General features: G+C 38.8%; 1 protein-coding gene across 2 annotated transcripts in view; it reads right to left on the bottom strand.

The window, feature by feature from the left end:
• The window catches only part of IFTAP (intraflagellar transport associated protein), a 65,682-nt gene that overhangs the window by 8,415 nt on the left and 40,220 nt on the right, over positions 1 to 17,047 (bottom strand). For both annotated transcript variants that reach the window (XM_030333577.1, XM_030333578.1), the window contains exons 3-6: positions 14,331 to 14,404; positions 12,818 to 12,889; positions 11,361 to 11,427; positions 364 to 503 (exon numbers count right to left, since the gene is read on the bottom strand). In XM_030333577.1, the coding sequence (XP_030189437.1) occupies positions 364 to 503; positions 11,361 to 11,427; positions 12,818 to 12,889; positions 14,331 to 14,404 (353 nt within the window). The remainder of the gene's footprint in view (positions 1 to 363; positions 504 to 11,360; positions 11,428 to 12,817; positions 12,890 to 14,330; positions 14,405 to 17,047) is intronic.

Genomic DNA, 17,047 nt, shown 5'->3' with positions numbered 1-17,047 from the left:
CAGAATGCAAACAGGGGAAGGACAGAGAGGGAGACATAGAATCCAAAGCAGGATCCAGGCTCTGAGCTGTCAGCACACAGCCCAATGCAGGACTCAAACCCACGAGCCTCTAGATCACCACCTGAGCTGAAGTCGGAGGATCAACCTACTGAGCCACCCAGGCACTCTGCTCCCATGTTTAAAAAGAAATACACCCATTAGAAACAGATGGCACTCAGAGTGATTGCAATTAAGCAACTTGAATTTAAAATTTTTCCAAATCTAAGAAAATTAAAAGGCACACAGATATAGCAGTATTTCTCTGAAAGGACGAGTTACAAACTCAAGGCAATTTCAAAACCGATTGAACTCCCCGTGGGGTACCTCTTCCATTTCTTTGTGTGCCCCTCTCCCAGTGGGCACCAGCTCGACCTCAGGGGTGAAGGGCTGGGCCACGGAAGGAATGTAAGGTGGAACAGGTGTGTGGACGTCCTCCTCCACTTCTCCTGGAAGCAGCAGCAAATCTGTGAGATACAAAATATTTCACCACGTTTACAATTGACCTAAATTACCTAGAAGCCTACAATAGCCAAAGAATGAAGCAGAAATGCTCAAGTAAAGTCATTCATTTCACAATGCTTGTGCTCATTTGGGGACTGACCCAAGGGATTCTGTTTTCCATTAAATAGGAGTCATTGGTGCATTTATTTTTATCTTATTGTCCCAAAGTTACATTCCATCCGAAAGTTCTGGGAGAAGTATCGTTTATAGGGTGACTTATTCATGCCTCTCACCCCCAACCCAGACTCTATCTCTGCAGAAAAGTAAGGCAAGAAGATGCCTACCTTTGCCTCATTTCCCTGTATTTTCCTAAGGGATGGAGAGACAGGAAATGGGAGGGCTGATTTCATCCCATAACACTCTGGCAATATTTCAGACTCTGTGTGTATTAAAAAAAACAATGATGCCAGAAGGAAAGAGTTTTGACTTTCAGCAGAAAAATGAAACACTCTGTCATAGACAGGATTCATGGTCTGATTTTCGACATTGCAAACAACAACAACTTGTTTCCAGCTTGTTCAGCACCATGACAAGAATTCAATAACCAATCTGGGTTTTTTGATCTATACGTTGTAAGTGGGTATGTTGCCTTATTTTTGCATGTGTGACAGAACATGGATGCATCATGGTCAGATCTTCCACAACTTTCTCTAAAGAGGACACACACACACACAAAAGGGAAGCACACCAGGCCTCCTGGTCAGTGTAAGCTTTCATAGGACCAGAAGGGCTGCTGGAGCTAGCCAATAACTTGCAGCTGGCTCAGGATGACGCTGCCTGCTACTCCATGATGATCCTAATGAAGACACTAATTAAGTTCTCAGTGGAAGTGATTAATTAACAACAGGCATGCCGTGGCTGTTGCCAATGGCAGCACGTATAGGGAGACAATCAAGCAGGTATTAATATTCAAAAACCGAAACTTATTTGAAATACATCTCTCACCACTGCAGATATCACCTTCACAAAACGTGTAACTACAAAGTTCTTAGGACTCCAGCAACAGAACACAGCCTAGAAACTGAACGCGTGTGGGTAGGGGTATGGTGAAGAAGGTAGCTTTGCTATGATGAATTACGGGAACCTTAAAATAGGACCTAATTAATTAGCAGAAATAAAAACAACAGTAATAGCCAACACTTATATGAAGTGACATTTCATATGCATTAATTCAGCTAATCTTCCCAACAGTGCTATTACTTCCTGTTTTCCAGGCAATGGGCTTCAAGCACTGAGAGTAACCTCATTCAAGGTGCCACAGCTAGAAAGTGTCAGAGCTGGACAGTCTGGCAGCACAGCCCAGACTCTTAGCCCGCTATGTCACATGGTGAACTTCTTCTAAGCAAGCATTTTCATTACATAAATTATTTAAGTCTATCAGATGATACGTCCAAACTCAGAGCCAAGAAATGTCACTACTATAGCACATTAGCATGGTTACATTGAAACATTTTATACCCGGAGAAGAAGCATTTTTAAACTCAATCAGGTTGATGGAAAGATTGGCTTTCTAATATATCCATTTATGAGCTCAAAGCCAGCTCCCCGCATTGATCTCCCTGGTGGAACTGCCTACGATGGATACAAGGCTGGTCAGGGCCTGCCAACAACAAAGGCAAGCAGAGAAAGGTTCAGGCCTCTTAATGTGAAAACCAGTAACTACCAGACCCACTGGCTGCCAGCGCAAACATCAGTTCAAATGTGAATCAAAATCAATTCTGTTTTCGGAGCTATTTAAAATCTGATTGACAATATTATGCGCCAAGGAAGACAACTCTCTAATTCCTATGCTGAAACTCTTTGCCTTCCTAATATGTTCGCAGAGAAAATAGGATTTCAACAAAAATGGTTTCTTTCATAAAGATTCTACTGCCATGGAAACAATTCTCTCAAAACAATAAGGTTCGGTTTCCTCCGAAAATGCACAAATGCATATTCACTGATGCCTAACACAGCACCTTACACATAGCAAATTCTCAACAAATACTTGAGATAGGAAATGAATTCCCTGCATCTCGACTTTTAAACTGAACAGAAAATATCAAGAGTCTGTCTACCAATAGGACACTGTGGATGATGTAAACTGTATATAATCCTTCCCCACAAAAAATAAATTTTATTAGAGGGGTAAGATTTTCATACATAAATCAATCCGAGAATAATTAAGGACAAAATTGAACAGCTTTAACCCTAAAGAGGACAGATTTATAGAAGAATGAAACTAATACATACAGAAATAGTCTGGTAAGGCATATTTTAAGAAGGCTATCTTATCTTTCAGCCATTTTAAAATCATAGGTAAGTTACATTCTCTTGGGGGGAAAATGATTGTATTCATTGATGGGAGGAAATGGAATTTCTGAAGTTCTCACTCTCTAAAACTGAAATGCTTCGTGAAACTTAATCTGATCTTATTAATGGTTGTTTCTGAAACAACCAAAGGCCTTGTTTTCATCTTCACTAAATACCACCATCTTGGCTCACGTGCATTGTAGAATCAAGGCATCTCTCAAAAGCAAATCTCGATGTCATAGGGCAAGACGGGTTGAAAACATTCCAATATCTTCTTTCTCAACTAAATGATAAGAATTTCAACATGTACAAACTGTGTGTTGATGCCATGTGTCCTTCCATATTAAGCCAATAATCACAATTCAAAAACTATAATCACATAGTCTAGTACAACATTAAAAAGTAAGCAATCTAGGGACACCTAAGTGGCTCAGTTAAGCATCTGACTCTTGATTTCAGCTCAGGTCATGATCTCACAGTTCATGGGTTCAAAGCCCCACGTTAGGCTCTACACTGACAAATTCTCTCCCTCTCTCTCTGCCCCTGCCCCCACTCATGCTCACTCTCTCTCTATCTCTCTCTCAAAATAAATAAATAACTTAAAATTTTTTTTTAAAATTAAGCAATTTACCTGACATCTGATCATTTAGATAATTTTCAATCTGCCTGGCATATATATATTTTTTAAGTTATTTATTTGTTTTTGGAGAGAGAGTGGACGCTTAACTGACTGAGCCACCCAGGCTCCCCTGCCTGGCATATTCATAAGAATTAACCAATTTGTTCCTTTGTTGCCATGTAGAAATGGCCAAAATTTTCTGAAAATTTGGGCAACCCCCAGATCAAAGAGAATATAGATAAGAACTGCTTTCAGCACATAGTTTTCGGCTATGATAGTCCATCTCACTGGTTCTTGTTCTTAAACATTTTTGAAGACCCCAAAGAGCTGTTTTGTTTATGTGGGTTAGATCTTATCAACATTCACCATATTAGAAATTAAAACTGACAAATTTATACATACTTATTGAATTAGTAACAATAATACTATTACATAGTAAAATAAATATTTTTATGAAAAATCTCTTTTCCAAAAATAAGGAAAATAGTGGGAAAGAAAGCATTGTTTTACAATTTCAAAATTTGTAAATGTCTGTCTTAAGAGAAAAAAAAAACTACGTTTTTTATATTCGCTTCTGCATTCAATTTTGGAATACACTCTTTCTGTTGAAGTAAATGAAGAAAATCTAGTCTCATGCAGATATGTAGTTGGAAAAGAGAGGAGTACTTTAATAGCCTTTTTATATAATTGTGGATATTCTTCTTTGATACTATACCAGATCTTGACAAATGATAACGTTTTTAAAAATAGTTTCAGTGTGCAATCTGAAACTATTTCAGTGAATTTTTCATACTGTTACATTAAAATTCATTGGTCTATCTTACACACTGAATGGATCTTTCTCCTATGCATAATTTTATAACATCATAAATTGGTCATTTGGAAAATATTGGTTCACTGTTTATGTAGATCTTCCAAATGTTGACACATTTCATTATACAGTATAAAAATCACATTAGTTAGCATTACAAACTTTATCAGAAAAGCCTTTAGATATTGGGAAGCTGTCAAGCTCACAGTACTAGCTACAAGTTTTCCAAAAATGAATTTTCACTGGATCCATTGCCAATTTTATCATTGGCCATGAACACTACCAGTTGTTTTTCTTGAAGGCTCACTTCATTCATTTTTGAGAACTATAGTTTGTCTGTCATTCTTTGAAGTAAAAATGTTGTTCCATGAAAGAAAGAGAAAAACTAGTTCAGCATACACTCAATCACACAAGCATTTTTCCATGAGACAACGACTGTATTTCAGAATGCAGAAGTGCTCTTTGCATACTTGCTATTTCAGCACACAAAACACTAAAAAAGGTGTAGTCAAGGATCAAGATTTAGCAAAACTAATCATTTTTACCACTTCATCAAAAACATTGTCAATGGAAACTAGCATTTATTTGAACTACAAATCCATGGCAGTGAAGATTACAATGACTACTAGTATAGTTTTGTGCCACTACCTTGACTTTCAATAAGCTACCAGAATCTTTACCCACACTGCTTTTGCTACATCCATGCAAACATCAACACATTTGCCCTTCAGACCTTGGGATTTCCCTAGGAGTTCCCAGACCACATCCCTAGGGGTCTGCTGGTCTAACGAATGTCTGTCCAACTCTCCCACCAATAACACTGGAAAAGCTGGATAAGTTACCAAAAAATCAACTACTTAAAGGCATTGGCAAGCTACCAGGGCAGCCTGGGACTTGAGGTGCCAAGATCCTAGAGAGATGGAACATACTGAGAAATGAGTCCAACAGTCCAAAATGCTTTTCAACTGATGGCATTTCTACTGATTTGCAAGCAGAAGCTGAGAAGCCAAAAAGCAAAGGAGAGAGAGGCTAAGATGCTGAGAAGCTTAGCAGAATTTACCAACAGAGTCACAGTGCAATGAAGATAAAATTAGAGTTTAGGGCCTCCAAACAGGAGGGGCTGTGATTTATTTGTAGGGCTACACCCTAGGAATAAGCAAGCACTGGAAGTAAAGCAGCCCCCACAAGGCCTTAAACCCAATCCTATATCATCCTATCCCTAGATTGGATTAAGGTAATCTATTACTACTCTAATTGCTAGCAAGATGTTGAAGAAAAGCTATGCTAGAAAAAGATAACATCATCCAGACCCTACATAATATTTTATATACAATATTCAGCATTCAAACAAAAATTACCAGATATACAAAGATACCAGATCAAAAGGGAAAATGAGTAAAATAAACAGACCCACAGGAGATTCCAGGTATTGGCATTTATAAGACACGAACTTTAAAACAATTGATTATGTTCCCCCCAAATACATTACAAAAATGGAGAATTTCAGTACAAAACTGAAATCTATAAGAACAGATATTCCAAATCTCTTTTAAAAGCTAAAATAACTGAGGGGCACCTGGGTGGCTCTGTTGGTTAAGCCTCTGACTCTTGGTTTTGGCTCAGGTCATGATCTCATGGTTCATGAGTTTGAGCCCTGCATCAGGCTCTGTGCTGATGGTGTGGAGACTGCTTGGGATTCTCTCTCTCTCCCCCTCTCTCTGTCCCTCCCCCAAAACAAATAAACTTAAAAAAATTTTTTTTAACCTAAAATAACTGAAATATTGATGGCTTTAACAGAAGATAGACACAATTTGAAAAAGAATTAGTGACCTAGAATATAGATAGTTGAAAATATTCTAACTGAAGCAAGAAAGGAAATTAAAAAGGATGGAAAATGCAGGAAAAAAACCCATAAGAGACAGATATATGGGACACGGTGGAAAGTTCAAGGCATAAGTAATATCTGAAGAGACAAGAGCTGAGAATTTCCCAGTACTTAACAAAAATCTCTACAAACCCCAAGCAAAATACATTCAAATAAAACAATGCCAAGTCGTAGTGAAATTACTGAAAAACAAAAGAAAGAAATATAAAAGCAGCTAGATGAGGGGAAAAACATAATCTTCAAAGGAACAACAGTAAGATTGACATCTGGATTTCAACAGTTTCAACAATTAACACCAGAAAAGAATAGAATATCATCTGTAAAATAATGAAAGAAAATAATTACAACCCTAGAATTTTCAACCCAGCAAAAATAGTGGGCAATGAAATAATACAATAATAGTTGATTAATCCAAAATAGGCCAGAAATGAGAGGGGAAAAATGCATAAAACTGGCAGGACAAATAGAAAGTAAAATAGTAAGGTACTAGATTTAAAGCCAAATATATCAGTTACTACATTAAGTATAAATGAAATAAACACTTCCAATTAAAATTCAAAATTATAGTATGTATGTAGATGCATACATATAAACCATACGCTGCTTTCAAGAGACACATTAACACTTGCTTTGAGAAAAAAATGCAGAATAAATAAAATGGAAGTGCAAAAGGAGGAAGATTACTGCCCATCCAAGGACAAGGTGGGGACAATGAAGGAAGACTCATTTCACTGTGGTGGGGTTGGATTTGACAGTTATAATAGGTCATATCCCTCTATCTTTAAGTACAGAAACAAAAGAGAAATACATACAGAAGTCAAAAGATGGGGATTAAAATAGGAGCTTTACAACCAATAGAGCTGAATTTGAAAATAGCGTTTGTCCTGTAGTCACAAAGTGGGCTTCTTATGTATCAAGCTTCCCTACAAGTCTAGACGTTAGGCTATTCCACCTGACAGAAAGTCCACACAGCGGACACATATCTATCCAAGTATAAGAACGGCTTCACATCCCTAGAGCCCTTCAAGTAGGACCTCAGAGAGCAGTGCCTCCAGAGGTCTAGAGATGCACAGGAGGATCTCAATTGTCAGCCTCAACTGCACAGGAGAATCACTGAGAAGCTTTAAAATGGACATGCACCAAACCACTGAAAAGGAATCTGCAAAGGTAGGATCCAAGTATCTTTTTTTTTTTTTTAAAGTGATTCCATTGTGTCTCTAAGGCTGAAAACCACTGGATAAGATAGGCATGGGCCCCATCAAATTACTGTGTCTATTATAAGAAAGACGGCAAAGACCCAGACAAGAAGACATACATCTTCCAAAGATCATGAACCCAAAAGAAGAAACAAAGGGACTGAACCATATATACACAGTTTGTTTTCCCAATCTCTCTAAGTAGATACAGCCTTACATTTCCCTTGGAGAGAAAAAGGTAGAGGATGTTGAAAGGGCAGAAATGTCTTCCCAATTCTGTTCTCTTCTCAGGAATGGAGTGGAAGTTTCTTCATACAATCATGAGGATCGGGTGGCAGATTTGCCCCTGTGGCTGATGTGGCTTTCAAGCTGGGCCTTCATAGGTAGGTAAGTTTGCACATATAAAAATCGGAAGAACAGGAAAAAAAAAACTGGAGGAACAGGGATAGAGAGACATTTTGAAGCAAGGATTTTTCTCTCTCAGTGTTTTTAGTAGTCTTCTAACAATAAAAGAATGATATTAACAGTCCTAAGTATAAAGAAACAAAATGCCTAAGCTATAAAGTTGGCTGAAATATGTCTTTCTGAGCTCAGGACCTTTACACATGCTGTTCCTTATGCTGTTCCTATACTCTTCCACCCTCCCCTCATCCTGACCCCCCACCCCTCTCATCTAGTTACAGGTACAAATCCTTTAGATCTCAGGCTCTGGGAGAGCTTTCTCTGATCCCACAGACAAATTTAAGTTACCCCACCATATGTTCCCATGAGATCTAAAACAACTTGTAATCCTACATTGTGATTATCTGGTTAACATCTGGTAATGAATTACATGAGGACAGACTGGATCTGCTTATTTCTTCATGTATATTCCAGGCTCCAGTCATAGTTGTTATATGTCTGTGGAATGAGTCCCAGGGCCATTCACAGACTGCACAAGCGCTTGAAGTTGCAGCGAAGGAAGAATTTTTTTTTATGTTTATTTACTTTTAAGAGAGAGAGAGAGCGATGAGCAGGGAGGGGCAGAGAGGAGAGAGAATCCCAACCAGGCTCCGCACTGACAGCACAGAGCCCAAGGCAGGGCTGGATCCCATGAACCGTGGAGATCATGACCTGAGCCGAAACAGAGTGTACGAATCAAGAGTTATAAACGAAAGCAAGAGTTTAACTGACTGAGACACACACGCGCCTCAAGAGGTACTACTGCCTTCCTTAGAATTGGGAGTACCAGAGAGCTTGAAAATGAAAATCAGATAAGGCTGCCAATGCTTGAGCAAGAATCACTTGCCCTTTTTCACCCACATAACCACTGGCATAAGCACACCCACCGGTCAAGAGACCTGTGTAAGACGGCATCATGCTGAGAATAAAACCTCGAAAGACTCTCTTCAGTCGACTTGCACTCAGCCAGAACACAGGCTGGACCAAATGAGGGGAAAAAATAAAGAAAGAAGACCAAAAGATTCTTCCTGCTTTAAGGCTTCAGCACAATAACACCTGTGCCAAATAACGATTTTTCTGGATAAGAGTCGGGTGTGACAGTAACCATCAGGACTAACCACCTATCTCAAATTCAAAGGAGGCAAAGGGGTTAATTTGATGTCAAAGACACACTGGCCACCAAGTTTGGTGGCCAATGTGTCCCTCAGACAACAGCTCGAGACCGCTGCGCCGAGTTGGCTCCTCGGAAACACCGTCTCCTCCCAAGCAGCCAAAATGATAGGCCAAATCCCGGGAAAGAATCATGCTCCTGAATCTTGGAGAATATTTATGAAAGCAAATAAGGTGAGCAAATAAAATCAATGGTAGAAAAACAATACGCAACTCTTCCTTGTTGCCCTGGGCAAATCTGTTGCTTAAACAATAACAACAGAATCTAATCAGTAAACCTCTCAGCTGCCAAGATTATACAAGCAACTTGCCTATTTCAAATGTCACATTTCCCATCTGATATAAATATCTGCCTTCTGCTCACATTCCTGAAGTGTAATACAAATTAGGCCCAAACGAAAATTCACCTTGGCACAAACTAACTTTTTTTTTTTCCTTTCAAATGACCCAGATTGTGCATTATGAAAATTGTGAAGTCCTGGTGGTCTTTTCAGAAATTGGAATCGATCACCGAAGCCTGGGTTGCTGTTCTGTCTGGCCTTTGCACATTGTTTTCCACATGGGACGGGGGGACTAGTTCCTTCAAGTCCACTGAGACCTGGTTTAGCCTCAGCAACCTTTTATACACAAATGCAATACTGCCTGTTATCTGATTTCTGGAAAAATCTGCTATACCAGGGAGATGTTTATATGCTATTTTCTTTAAAGAAATAGCTCTGGTAATAAAAAGAAAAAAACACAACTTGAAGAAATGTTTAAAGAAAACAATGTAAAAATAATGGGAAAGGTAAAAAGGCTAATCTGAAAGACTGCTATCACCAAAATCAGATGTGTGGACTAAGTGGGTTTATGCCAGTATACATACATTCTTGTTAATGGCAGGAAGCAAGACATCTGAGGCATGGAAAAAATGCACAACCTGTCTACTTTTGTGCCTTCCTAGAATATTAAGTTTATATTGCAAATGTAGTACATGCGAACTAGAACCATTTGTCCCCAAGTGTCATCCACAGACAACTGAATCAGAATCCCCTGGGATAATGATTAAAATGTAGAGCACTAGCTATCACCAAAGACCTTCTGAATTAGACTCTGTCTTGGGAATAGGACCCAGGAATCTGCGTTTTTAACATCTCTTCTTCCCCCAAACAGTGTGTTTTCTCTACAAACTTGGCTTCCTGATAAGTCCTTAGTTACCCCTTCTGATCCAATCGGACCCCTTAAGCTGCTTATATAGAGACATTCAGAGCTGCCTGGGGTATTAAAGTTAAAAGAACCTCTCTCTGGAGCATGATTCCTTTAGATCTCTGATCTCACTTGAACCAAGTAAGTAAGGAAAAAAATCTGTAAAGTCTACTGGTTAACAGAGTGCATGAGAAACACTCCCTTCCGTGGAGTAGTATGATGTTTCAGAGCAGAATAAAAATGTTCATTATTCCCAATTACCAAAGCCTCTCAATTTTGGGCAACCAGAGAAGCCAGAGCAGGGACTTTCATACAACCAGTTTACACAGAGTCACCATCCCCGGAACTAACAACACCCACACTGTAATGTGTAGGTGATTATAAATTAATCACCCTCCCCAACAATAATCACTGTCATCCATGTTTATAATTACCTAAAGACTGTAAACAACAATTCAACACCAGCAACCAAACCCCCAGAGAAACTGCCCCTTCCCTAACATTCAACATTAACTTTAAGATATTCTTGCATATTAAATTAGGAACAGGAATTTCCAAACCAAACGACTCCAATTTTGAATGTATTTCGAAGGTTTTTTGAGCAACAAAGGACACCTATGTTTACACAGTAATGTTAAGCAGGAAAGGAAAAAGGCCTCATCTACATAAACATCAATGGACTAGCATTAAGCCTCTCCCAGCCCAGCCCAAATGGGAAAACGCCCTGAAAGAAACACTTACAATATATCTTTAGTCGTAAATGTTTGGCTTATATATTTAATAAATACTTATAAAAGTGAAGATTTTGATTTTATGTTTTTATTTTACGATGAATTCCGCTATTTTTATGATTTCTACGATCAATTGATCCTTTGGTATCACTCAAAAATAATTCAATTTACACGGTACTTCTAAGAAATAAGGGTTTGACTCAAATGGCTTAAAATTATCTGAAACTCAACCATATGGGGTGGGGGCAGGTAGGGGCATCTTTATTTCATTTTACCAAAGAGTTTACAACCTTCAACAGGCTTTGACCTTTCAGCTGAAATCTTTGTTATTGAAAAAGAAATTGCAGGACTGTAGTTTTCCCTACGTCAGGGTAAGTGCAGGTAGGGATTGCCAAAAAAAGAAAAAAAAGAAAAGAAAAACCTGTCTAAAGTCTTATTTGTAGTTTCTGGAAAGAGGTCAAGCAGTAGAGAGAGGAAACAGAAAGCATACCCTTGCTCATTTGGGGCTGAGTCTCTTCATCTATGTCCAAATCTTCTAAATCTAGGAAATTGTCCACCTAAAAAAGGATTAACATCATTGTTATGTATATGAGACCCACTGAAAAAATACAATTAAGAATCAATGAACCCCCTTCCACAGCATTCAAAGTAAGCAACTGAATCCACTTTTCTCATTAACTTCTGAGTCTCAACTAACTGTCTTTGTGTTCACTGTGCTTTCCCAAAGACATCTGAAAGAAGCAGTAAATTTGGAAGTTAGCCTGGGTTTTATAGGCACGATAGTAAGATCTCTATACTGAAAGGGAAAGGATGGTCTGAGGAGTTTTTGAAAAGGGACTTTGTTCCCAGATTCCCTCCCAGGATATATACTACTACCAAGACAGTCCAAAACAGTGACTCTGGTTTTTTGTTTTTGTTTTATTGCTTTTGCTTCTCAACCAAATGATGGTGTTGGGTCTGGCTATTACCATAATGGGCTTTTCACTCTAGAGTCAGAGAGAAGAAACTAAAGAAAGCAGAAGAGAAAGGTTCATTGGAAATAAATCATCCTGCCCCAGGTAAATCACAAGAGAGGTGAGCAGGGCCAAAAATCAAGTGTTCTCTCTTTCGAACAAATAAAACTGAAAATTACTTCAAAGGTAAAAAGCAGAGCAAATGACCTTTACAGACACAATAGCAGCATTTCAATGAAAGACTAGTCCTCGTGGAATCCTGCTCTCCACAGCAAGCTGACAATGAGACATTTTAGATTAACAAAACGGTAACATTTCAGACACGAACTAATTCATCTCAGGTGAATACCAGAGTGTAAATAAGAAAATGATTTCACCACCGGCATAAAGGAGACCTAGTAGATTAAAGGCACAATGTCGAAATGCTCGTGACCTAAAACATGCTCATAACGAAATATCATAAAGTTAGAAATTCAGATCTCGTAAATGGAATTCAAAACACAGCCTGGGTTTTTCTTCCCCCAGCTCTACTTCCCAGACCGTGGCTCTGGCATATGAATTAAAAATGGAAGCTTCCATTGCTTGTAAGTACATAACTGTAGTTATTTCCTGGCATCCAAGTGACAGCAAGAATTTATCTTCACCATGATGGTTTCAGTACTAAAACTGTTAGACTGCCATTTCTCTTAATAATGGTGTATGTTCAGGGTGACTAGAGTCATGTTTCTCTACTGAAGCACCCCTTCCATTTGCTAAGCTTCCAGGGGAAAAGATCTGGAACCCCACCGACCAAGCATACTTCAAAGATATTTAAACACCAGTAAAATGTGCTGAATTATCCAATTTTGTATGAGAGATAGCAAACAAGTCCTGTGGGGTTTTTTTGTTTTGTTTTGTTTTGACTTTTTCTTTTTCTTGTTGGTTGTTTTTTGTTTTTTTGTTTTGTTTTGTTTTGTTTTTTTTAACCAAGGAAGAAAATTGAATCAAGCCTTACCTTCACCTTTCCTGCCCGATTCAGATCACCTTGAAAGGTACTGCCAACTTTTTGGCCTTCATCTATCACTATCTGAAAAAAACAGTGAGGACACATTGATGGGAAAATGAAACAACCAAAAATAAAGGAGCTGACATTGTAGCCCCTCGGGCAATAAAACTCCCCTTCCAGTTTTTGTTAATTAGCTATGCATGATGGACCAGATCCACTAAGTCATAGTAGTGGTCAGGGAATAGTTTTCAGGAGGTCTGACTTCTACTTCTGCTTCTACACTCATCCACAGTATAACCTAGAGTAAATTACTTAACCTCAGTTTTCTCATGTGTAAAGTAGGAACACTCCCCGCCTCATTACCCCACCTCCCATTCCATCCCATTGAACCTCTGAAGGACAAACCAGAGAATGCTAGTACAACATTTTCAAGTTATTAGGAAACAATATCATTGGACAATTCTTTGCCTCTCACGTGCTGGTTAAAGACTCGATAGAAAATATACCAATTGACAGTGATTGCCAGTAGAAAGTGAATCCTTTACAGGGGAAAAAATGGTTACGTCCCATAATCATCTCATTGGGAGCAAGTTCTGGAATTAAAGAATTGTAGGACTCTGCTATGTATAAACACTTTAATAACACAGAGACCTTTGTTCCCTTGTATGAAACCACAATCTCATGTACACTTTTTTCCACAATACCACAAGGAAGACGTGATGAACTAGAAAGTAGAAACTCAAATGGTGTAAAAAGTACACTAGCTTCCACTAGGATTCCTTGATAGTTAAGAACCATAGCCAAGGAGAATATGAATATAGTCTATTAAGTCTTTAAAATTGGGAAGAGAGCATCCAATATTTATTGACCACATCTTGGAAAAACCAGGATAATAGATTTCACTTTAAGAGATGAACCCAAGGGCACCTGGGTGGCTCAGTTGGTTAAGCGTCCAACTTCAGCTCAAGTCATGATCTCGTGGTTTGTGAGTTCAAGCCCCGCTTCAGGCTCTATGCTGACAGCTCAGAGCCTGGAGCCTGCTTTGGGCTCTGTGTCTCCCTCTCACTCTCTGCCCGCCCCTGCTTGCCATCTGTCTGTCTGTCTGTCTCTCTCAAAACTAGACATTAAAAAAAAAAAATCAATAAAAAAAAGATGAATCCAGAGCAGGTAAAAGAAATTCCTATTTTACACAGATAATTATAAAAAGGAACTCTTTTTTTTTTTTCCAAGTAGAGGACAAGCTAAAATATGTAAACAATGATAAGAATTTTTAGATGGCAGTTCCTTAAGGGAACTTAAAAATTGGGGGATAACTATGTTACCATCATAAACTTTGGCTGCTGAAATCATGAAATGTAATGATGATTTTCAATGAAGTATCCCAATGCCATGCCTAGAATTAAGAGTCTGAGTTACTGATCCAGTACTGTCCAATGTTTCTTATGTTCTTACACTTTCTCTCTTCTTCTAATTCATAAAAAATGTTTTTTTTTTTCCTGTTTCTATAAATGTGGGGTATTACCTGTTCCTCTTCTGAAGGAAATACGTTTTCTGAAGAATCAGTTCCAAATGCTCCTCTTTTGGTCACGTTATCCTCTGAAATGATATTATAAAACATCCACCACACGGAGTCTAGTTAATTTTACATTTATTGAGAATCTTTCTTCCAAACAACAACCAAAAAAAAAAAATGTTTTTCAAAGAAATCTACAAGCTGAATGCTTGAGGGATTGAGCACTCTTAACTTTACAAAATTATTTCTGGGGTGCCTGGGTGGCTCAGTTGGTTGAGCACCTGACTCTTGATTTCAGCTCCAGTCATGATCTCACAGTCATGGGATCGAGCCCCACATTGAGCTCCATGCTGAACATGGAGCCTGCTTGGGATTCTGTCTCTCTCCCTCTCTCTCTGCCTCTCCCCCACTCAAAAAGAAATAAATAAACTTTTATTTAAAAAAAAAACTTATAAAATTATTTCTAAAAATGCATAGAAAGATAACACTATTTCATTCACTTTTCAATAAATACTTATTAAGTGCTTACTATATATCCAACACTGTTCTCAGCCACCATTACAAGGTCAGTAAAGTACAGTATTTGCAAAACTCTTAGATATTATATTTCTCTCTTTTTTTTTTTTTTTTCTAAAATTGAGGTTAGGTTTTCCTTATGTGGAAACAATGTATGGATGATTTTGGAAAATTTGCAAGAGAAAAAAATTAAAATTAGAAAATCACTCCTAATCTTACAAAACAGAAAAGCTGTAACAAAATTTTTTCCCAATGGCTATTTTTCTCATATTTTATCTGTGCGTCCACGTATGTAATTCTAAAGAGCAATGTTTGACCATTCTTGACTATTTATAATTATAGTATCTTTGTGCTAAATCTGTTCACATTTGTGATTATCTCCTTAGGATAAGGAAAGGGTCTAAGAGTAATCCTAAATTAAGAGACTGAAAAGATTATGATAACATGATGCCATTAACAGAAATGTGGGGGATAAATTTGGATGAGAGGTAATGAATTAAGCTTTGATCATGCTCATTTGAGGTGCCAGTAGAAATAGTGAGGGAAACATCCCAGAGGCAGCATAGGCATAGGCTGTATCATAGCTAGAGGTAAATATCTGGTCAAAATTACACTGGGATAGGGGTTTAAGCCATAAAATTATTTTCAATATTAGAACTAATAATGAGGGTTAACATGGATTGAGTGTCAAATCCTCTTGTACGAGGGCCTCATACATCTCATTTAAGGCACACAGAAACCCTAGAGGTAGGTACTATCTGTTATCCCCATTTTACAGACAAGGAAACCAAGACCTACTAGAGAGATCAAGTAACCCGTTCAAAGTCACACAGCTGGCAAATCACAGAGAGGGGATTTGAACCCAGGCCTTTTGACTCAGAATCCACACTCCCAATCACAGTGCTATGCCACTTAGAGTGATATAGCAAATGAAGGGAAAGGGTGTTTAGAGTACAGAAGAATGAAACAGAAAAAAAAAAAATCCCAGAAAGGAGACAAAGAAAAGTTTACAACAGCACAAGAAGAACCAATGGTAGTCGTAGAGCCAGGAGAACTTTGATCTGTGTGCTTCCTAGGCGTGTATCTAACCAAAGCGGTAGGAGACAGCCTAACCCAGCAGAGTGGCCATGTTTGTTTCTCTGGAGCTGTGACTTGCATGGCATCAAAAGCAGTGAGATTCTTGTTGTTTACAGCCTAGTGCAAGTTCAGTCAGAGTCCTTTGTTGGCTTCCGTCTACCCCATCATTGGCAGAATTAAGACTTGCAGGGGTATCTACAGGACATTAACGCTGGAATACTGTTGGGGCACAGAGGTAAGGTAACCTAGTCTGTAATACGTTATTAACACTCAATAAACAAGAGAGGGAAAATGCAAATACTGAATGCATCATTTTTTCCTTAAAAAGTCTCTATTAATAAATAACACAAGCTGAGGTCAGTTCTCTCTCCTTACTCCTACACCAGCATCCACGACTCCTAAGTAGCTTCCACTGGGAAGGCAGAAATTCTGATGGGAAGCACTAGCCTTGGCAGCTGGCATGGAGGGGTGGGGGTCAGGGGGTGGAGTGCTGAGTGAGTAAGGTAATAGGAATGTTGCCAATAATACTGCTGGAGTAAGCAACCAGCACTAGAAAAGATCAGATAGGTGAGGAAGTGATGGTCTTAGGACTTACCTCCCCGATTTCTTCCCCTTTTACAACCAGAGCTGTCCTAAATCGGTCCTGGGGGAAAGATAAGCAAAGGTAGCAGGGTAGAGCAAGATCTGAACAGAAATGCCTGGAGACAGGAGGATTCACCTGAGGAACGGAAGGGCTCCTCAAACTTCATCAAAGTTAGAGACAAGAAGACTTCCTGTGGCTACCGGTCATTCCTAAGCGCACTGTTTTTGTTTTTATTTTTTTAATGTTTACTTATTTTTGAGAGAGAGAGAGACAGAGAGACAGAGTGCAAGTGGGGAAGGGGCAGAGAGAGAGGGAGACACAGACTCTGAAGCAGGATCCAGGCTCTGAGCTGTCAGCACAGAGCCCGACATGGGGCTCAAACCCACAAACTATGAGATCATGAGCTGAGCCGAAGTCGGACGCCTAACCAGCTAACCCACCCAGGCACCCCCTTCAGTGCCCTGTCCTAATAGGAGGTGGAATAGTTTCTCTTCTCCCTGCTTTTCCTTTAAATCCAGCACAACCTAAAGCTAGTATTTACTAAGAACAT

The sequence above is a fragment of the Lynx canadensis genome, chromosome D1, assembly GCF_007474595.2.
Source record: "Lynx canadensis isolate LIC74 chromosome D1, mLynCan4.pri.v2, whole genome shotgun sequence".
NCBI lineage: Eukaryota > Metazoa > Chordata > Mammalia > Carnivora > Felidae > Lynx > Lynx canadensis.
This window is presented reverse-complemented; position numbering and strand designations above follow the sequence as displayed.